The sequence below is a fragment of the Diplotaxodon limnothrissa genome, linkage group LG20 (assembly GCF_057381915.1).
Source record: "Diplotaxodon limnothrissa isolate DT_005_m linkage group LG20, D_limnothrissa_male_GT1.1, whole genome shotgun sequence".
In the NCBI taxonomy this organism is placed as follows: Eukaryota; Metazoa; Chordata; class Actinopteri; order Cichliformes; family Cichlidae; genus Diplotaxodon; species Diplotaxodon limnothrissa.
The window spans coordinates 1,999,547-2,006,518 of NC_140615.1; the positions used below are offsets into that span (position 1 = coordinate 1,999,547).

Below are 6,972 nucleotides of genomic sequence, written 5' to 3' on the forward strand. Positions count from 1 at the left end.
TCAGATTATACGTGATCAACAGAAAATGACCTACATGCATGTCCTGATTTGGCAGCCCTGCGACCGTGTTTACATGAAGCACATTGTCCTGCTGGCTTGTCTCATCCCCTTCAAGACACAGAAGCTTCATTTCAGGGAATCAATACAGCAAAGAAACATCCATTTATATTGCCTACGAATACGTCAGGGCTTCTAATCAAAAGCTGACCTAAATCTATCCACAGTGCTGCAGTGTAACCACGACCACTTTAGATATTAAACACCATCTGAAAGTCACACGCTTTAAGTGTCGTCTGCGAGTTTGTTTGTTATTTTTAACCATACTTGACTAATCTAAAAGAAAATAATCAATCACAGGTAATATCAGAAGCACAGGTCTATCCATGTGTTGAGAGTATAGTCAAACTAGACAACGAATACCATGACCAGTCTGTTTATCTGACAGGCGTGGACACGGGCATGATAGTACTTCCTCATTTTGTTATGTGGTTGAATGCAGAGTTCTCTTCTATGTAATTTGATTGTCTATGAACTAAATGTCAGAGAGAGAGAGAGAGGCACCAGACTGTAAGGTAGGACATGTAAAACAAAACGGTAAACAAATAAAGAAGTCTCTCTATATAAATATAAACTCTAGAATTGTCCCATATCTATCGAGTTGGTCTGCGTTTGATCAATGCACAGAAATATAAAATGGCAGTTCTGAACAAATTTCCTCTAATCCCGGGTCAGCTTCGTCATCCCTGCCTTCTAAGTCTTCCCGTGTGGCAGAAGAGGTCAAACTAACCTTGTGTGGGCATCTAAAAGCAGCTATACCAGTCTATAAAACGCGCATAAAAGAGAGAAGGCACAGAAACACAAACCCACTGCAGAGTGGCGTAGACAGACAGCAGCAGTTTCCTTTGTTTTTGGGAGCAGACTGGACGAAGCCAGAGGTCTGCCTGCAACAGACGAGTCTGTGTGCAGAGGTTTTTATATATGCTGTCTCATTTTCACCGTTTGTTTTGAACCTCCGCGTGGACATGACTGAATCGCCCATCGTTCATCTTCTGGTTCTGCTGAGCACGGCCACAGACGTGTCAGCCACCACAGCCGGCATCACATTTAGCAGATGATGAGCCAAGACGAGGTGACTCAGAAGTGTTCTTCACCCCGTTGACAAAACTGGCTTCTTCATTTGAGCCGTGGTGTAATTACCCCTAATTACCCCGAACCTACACCGAGCACAAAAAGCTGCTGTACTTAAAAGTCCCACGACAGAACAGATCTATGCTGCTTTTCTCCATTTTGTCTTTCAGATCAAACTGAAAAGGGAAGCTACAGGTTCATATGCACCTAGTCTCATTTCATCTTCTTCTTCTGCTGTGTTATTTGATTGGCTGTCTTTGACTGACCAGGTTCTGTCTTGGCCACGGTCATATTTGCTGGCACTTCTTGCCTCTTTCCCTGTTTGAATGGGTCTCCTGTCTTGCTGGTGCTACGTCGGTGGGCAGGGGTTGTTGCTTTCACAGGAATGGGGGCCCTGCCCAGGGCCAGATGGGGGTCTTCTCCAATGTTGACGGTCAGGTTGGTGTACAGCGGCTCAAGCTCTTTGGAAAGCAGCTCATAGGTCAAAGAGTTAAGGCCGTCAGAGCGCCAATTGAGCCTGGTCCTTTTCAAAAGGTCAAACCTAGAATGACAAAAGCCATATTTAAGATTGTGTGAAGGTTTCACCCAACATAAAGCTTTTCATCTGGCTCTCTGCAAGGAGGCAAAGATGTATATACTGCAAAGTGATTGCTTTTAATGACAAAGACTTTCCATAAAAGTTAATAAAAGGCTGATGACATGGAGAATGAGATAAGACCTAATTACGTTTTAGATACAATCAGTCTGAAGATACAAGCACACGCCCTGAGGGAAAGTAAGCAGAGGACAAACTGTACAAATCACTGTGTCAACAGACAAAAAGCAACAACTATAACAGTAAAAACTCAACATGGGAACAGCTGGAGACAAGAAAAGTTCATGACGTGATCAGGTCGTTTGAATATCTTCCCCTTTTACTGAGGCAGATATTCCATTAGATCAGATGAAGAAAGAGAAGTCTTTACAAATATTTTACATGCCTGTGAGTGTGCCAGTACGTACCTGCGTGGATTTTGCTCATTGCCTCTGTCTCCTTTATGCTTGATCATCTTGTAATGGCCAATGGCCACTGGAGGGCGCACAATCTTCATGCCAGACAGACGCACTCTGGATCAGCAGCACACAACAGTAAGCCAAAAACAGACTCTTAAACATGTGCTGCATAAAACTGCAAAGCTAATCTCACAAAAACAAACTTTACATAAACATCTAGCCCCCTGCGGGCTACATTTAAAGAAGGAAAAATCAGGATTACGAACAGAAGAGGGTGAAAACAAACTGCCATGTCTTATGGGTGGAAGAATATACTGCGCTTCCCTTTTTCTTTTCCATCTGTTGCTTTTGTACCACTCCAGTTATCTAAATCAACCAAAACAGGGTGTAACTAATGCTGCGAATGTTCTCTGCATGATATAATTTGCAAAGATCATGCACAAAAGGCAGTGTTTCCAAAGGTTGTGAAACATTCTTGGATGTGTTGTCCTAATTAAATTTTATTGTTGCACTCAGTTGTTACAGATTGGCAAATGTTGGAAAAGCCACAGAGTGGAAAGAGGGGAGCACAGTAAAGAAATGAGAAGAGTTTGAAAACTCTTAAGCACACAGCCTAGTCCAAGTCTGCAAGCTAGTGCATGTGAACATACCCATTGTGCCCACTGCAAGACATACAAAGAGCAAAGCCACAGCAATGGGAGGAGACATGAAGATGAAAGATGATGTTAGGACATAAAATATAAGTCAAAGCAAAAGAAAACATGCGGTACTGAAGCTGTAAACATGAGAAAATGATGACTGACGAGAGCAAGAGTGAAAAAGTACAAGAAGAGGCAAACTGAAATGGTTATGCATGGAGTTCTGATCCCAGCACGCACAGTTTACAGTTTACATCATGCAGGGTGTCTGCCTCATTTATCCTCTTTACCTGGCAGCAATGTCATCATCCTCCCCGCCCCAACCCCAGTACTGGTTAGGGAAGCCGTTCATCTTCATGTACTGGTCTGGGGTCACCGCAGATACCCCACCAAAATACTGTGAGTATGGCAACCTGGGAGGGTCACAGCACGCACAATCTTGAAAATAATGTCTCAGGGCAATGCAAATGTATGAAAGACCAGCCCCACCCTCGTTTATTCTGTGCTTCTACCTGTATCGGAACTTATCCATGGCCACCGACAGGTGTGTGGGAAACTGTTTGTGGCAGGTGTAGGTGTTGTGGTCGTTTTCAGGCAGCAGGTCAACATCATGCAGGAAGATGCAGCTCCAGTCTTCATCTCTGAGTGCCTCCCGCACCCCAACGTTTAACAGCTTGGCTCGATTAAAAGTGCTGTTTCCCCACTGAAACATCAAATGAGGCAGATTAATGTATTTACACATTAATACGTGAAGACTTAAATAAATGCAGCAGTTTTTAGAAATTCTGAACAACAGGGATATTTGAGGTAGCAGAGCACAGGGGAATTTGTTGACACTGATTAATAGCACATCATTTTAAAGATTTGCTTATTACCTGAAGGAAAAAATGAATCTCCAACTACACCACTATGGTTAAATTCAGCTGTAGCATGGGAATGTAATGTTTAATACACAGAAAGTATGACGTCCCATCTACCACGGAAATATCTGAGGTATGATTTGCTTAGATCGAGAGCTGTAACCTAAAAACAATTCACCTCTATTGCACTGGTCCAGGCAGATAAAGCTAACAAACACATATCTCACAACCATTTTAAATGAAACCACACTATAATAATAATGACTATAATTTGCAATAAAACTAGTTAGAAGTCCTACAAGAGCTGTAAAAACAGCAACATTCAAATGTGTTCACTGGACACTTTTTTAATTAGGTACACCTCCTTTCTTTGATTCTTCAATGCACAGATTCAACAAGGCGCTAAAAACAACATCTTTGTCTGTACTGAAAGGACAGTATCACACAGTTGCTGTAGAGTTATTGGAATAGCTTCCATTCCAGCACAAAACAAAGGTGCTCTACTGAATTGAGACCTGGTGACTGTGGAGGCCATTTGAGCACACTGAACTCAATATCATGTTCAAGAATCTAGATTGAGATTATTATAGCTTTGTCACATGGTGTGTTATCCTATTCGAATCAGCCATGAGAAAATGGGTACACTGCAATTGCAAAAAGGATGGATATGGATAGGTATGGTCAGCAATAATGACCATGACCAATGGGGCAGGGGCACAGCCAAGGGGGGCGGCAAGGCCTTTTCACCCAAAGAGCTGCTGAACTGCTGATTTCTGCTGTTCTCTGTAAACCCCAGAGATGGTTGTGTGTGACAATCCCGATGGATCAGCGGTCTCTCAGACAAGCCCAGCCATGATGCCACGTTTTAAGTCACTGAAATCACCTTTCTTCCCCATTGTGATGCTTAGCTGGGTTGGTTGTCATGACGTCTACATGTCTAAACGCATCGAGCTGCTGCACAGTGATTGGTTCATTAGATGTTTACATTTACAAGCAGTTGAACAAGTGCCCCTAATAAAGTGGTATATATTAGATACAGTCAAACCATAGCCCAATACTCCAATATCACAAGACCAATACTTTGTAGCAGCACATACACTACCATTACTGTTACACCCTTAACATCAGCAGGCAAACGTTTTACTCAGTAGCACCTCTGATCCACTAGAACAACAATCCCACTGCATAATGCTTTGCTTTTGCTCATGGAAGGCAAACATGCAGCTGCTGACAATCACGCTGAACAAGACACAGGAGGAATCACTATAAAACAGCTAGCACACTCACTTATACATAACCTGACCTGCTGCACTATGTAGATGCTGTAGTGTATCTGCTGTCTCTGCAAGAAGGGGTGGAGGTGGTAGAGGAGGGCACGGAGGTGGCTCTGGCGGTTTCGGTACGGCACCACTATTGCTGTGTGGTGGCGTGGTTCACAGTCTGGAGGCCGGTAGCGTCCACCTGGCAACACTAATGGGTTTCTTTGTCTGATCTCCTCCAGAGACAGAGGAGACGAAAGATGGACAGACACGGGTCCAACTGGCCAAAGGAAAGGAGACAGAATGTTTCTGGCTTCGTTTCTATCAGCTCAAGAATACAAAGGAAATAGCAACAGTCATTTTGCGTTTCACTGTGTGCTACACTCACAAACATTTATTTGTCACCCTTCTCTCTCTCACCCAGCAATGGAGAAGGGATCTGGCAGTCTCTTAGTGGTGGGCCAGTGGCAGGGGGTCCAGTGCCAGAGTTGCGAGGCGGGGGAGGCGGTACTCCCAGATGACTGAGGTTGGTGTATACATCATGTGGTCGAGAGTAATCAAACTCGGGCTCTGTGGTGTGCACCAGGACAGACACCAGGCCTCTGAAGCCCCCAAGGGAGAAATAGAGCACAAAGGCAAACTGGAAGCCTATCAGCAAGGCTAACGTGCATGGAGAGTCCAGAGAGCGCCCACAGTACGCCATTATTCTAGGGAAACAGAGTGGAGAGATGGGAGGAGATGAGGGGAAGTATTGCAGTTAAGTGAGGTGGGGGTTGTGGAAGAGGTGGAGAATGAGCAAGGAAAGGCAGAAGGAGAGGGAGGGGAAGAAAGGAGCACTAAATGTGGGCTCAGGTGCACTGGAGGTGGGCTTCCATTTTTAGGAATGGGTGGTAGTAGTGGTGAAGCTCAGTCAGCACTGCCATCACCTTCTGACCACAAAGCGTCAGCTGAAAGAAAAAGAACAGCTGTTACCTTATGGTGACCGTTGTTGTTTGTATCATTATTACATTACAACAGTCTAGATGTCAGGCACCTGTTTTTGTACGGGTCTAATTAAAACCTGTCAGGGACCAGCAAAGCCTCGCTCCACTTCTCTCCTTCTCCTCCTCCTGTCATCATCAGGCTCTCTGCGAGGTAAAGAAAAGAACTGAATGCATAACAATGCAGCACCAGTCCTGTCCCAGCTAAAATAGGCCAGGGAATGCCAAGCAGCTACAAACAAATGTCATTCATGTTTGCTTCTTTATTTAGAATGGCTTCGTTTCAGCTGACATTTTTCATGATGCACGTATGGAAGCGAGTCTGATCAAACAAATGAACCCAACATCGCAGCCCCTTTAGTCCAAACAGTTAGATGCGACAGCTATCCAAGCGCGAGTGGCTTAATCACTTAATATGATGCTAAGTTTCCCAGGGAGACGACAGTTCATTCACTTAAAAACAAGAAGAAGAATAGGAAGTGGATGAACGCAAAGGCGCCGTGGTTATGACCGGGGACAACCTGCCATGCAGGTGATTAGCCTATGAGCATCCATCTTTAGGCCCATGCAGTGAGCATGTATTGCAGTATTTACATAACTAAAGGGAAAATATGTCAGTGACATGTATGCAGCAGCATTGCTGTGTACGCGACTTCTCCCGTTACCCGCAAAGGCTCTCGTTTACGTCAAAGATTTCTATTCCCAGGTTCGCGCAAGCTTCCCCGCACCCCGATGCACGAGCCGACTCACCAGCACATCCCTGCGACATGTCAAATCCAGCTCCTGGCTTCCTCTGAGAATCGACGGGCCGCTACGGTCGCTACAGCGGCGCGATGGACTATGCGATGCTGTTTTTCTCCTGCTGATGCCGGTCGATCGTCTTTGCCCTCCTCCTAGTCTCTCGTCCAACGCGAAATGTGTCCGTAGCTGCTCCGAAACCGCTGCAGACGTTTTCACACGCAAGATCATCGCCGCATACCCCTCTAGTGTCAACACAAAACACACAGACAAGTGCGCTCTGCCTCATCGGAACACGGAGGAGAGGCGCACCACGGTGACGCGCACAGCGGCACATTTGAAAATTAAAGGAGAGTGTGATTGTGCCAGCAGTGAA

General features: G+C 45.0%; 1 protein-coding gene across 1 annotated transcript; it reads right to left on the bottom strand.

Moving 5' to 3' along the window:
• Positions 1–679: 679 nt before the first annotated feature.
• b4galt3 (UDP-Gal:betaGlcNAc beta 1,4- galactosyltransferase, polypeptide 3) lies at positions 680–6,853 on the bottom strand. The gene is made up of 8 exons (XM_085343928.1): positions 6,609–6,853; positions 5,912–6,005; positions 5,299–5,825; positions 4,923–5,158; positions 3,272–3,462; positions 3,050–3,172; positions 2,131–2,235; positions 680–1,669 (listed from the first exon to the last, which is right to left on the bottom strand). Exons 3-8 carry the CDS (start codon positions 5,579–5,581, stop codon positions 1,342–1,344), a joined length of 1,266 nt encoding a protein of 421 aa, XP_085200054.1. The 5' UTR covers positions 5,582–5,825; positions 5,912–6,005; positions 6,609–6,853; the 3' UTR covers positions 680–1,341.
• Positions 6,854–6,972: the final 119 nt, after the last annotated feature.

What these genes read in the sequence shown, in the direction of transcription:
- b4galt3 (XM_085343928.1), bottom strand. Translation starts at nt 5,581, where the DNA reads ATGGCGTACTGTGGGCGCTCTCTGGACTCTCCATGCACGTTAGCCTTG. An exon ending in ATGGATAAGTTCCGATACAG is followed by an intron (nt 3,173 to 3,271) that starts GTAGAAGCACAG and finishes TGACCCTCCCAG; the next exon opens with GTTGCCATACTCACAGTATT. An exon ending in AATGAGCAAAATCCACGCAG is followed by an intron (nt 1,670 to 2,130) that starts GTACGTACTGGC and finishes TTGTCATTCTAG; the next exon opens with GTTTGACCTTTTGAAAAGGA.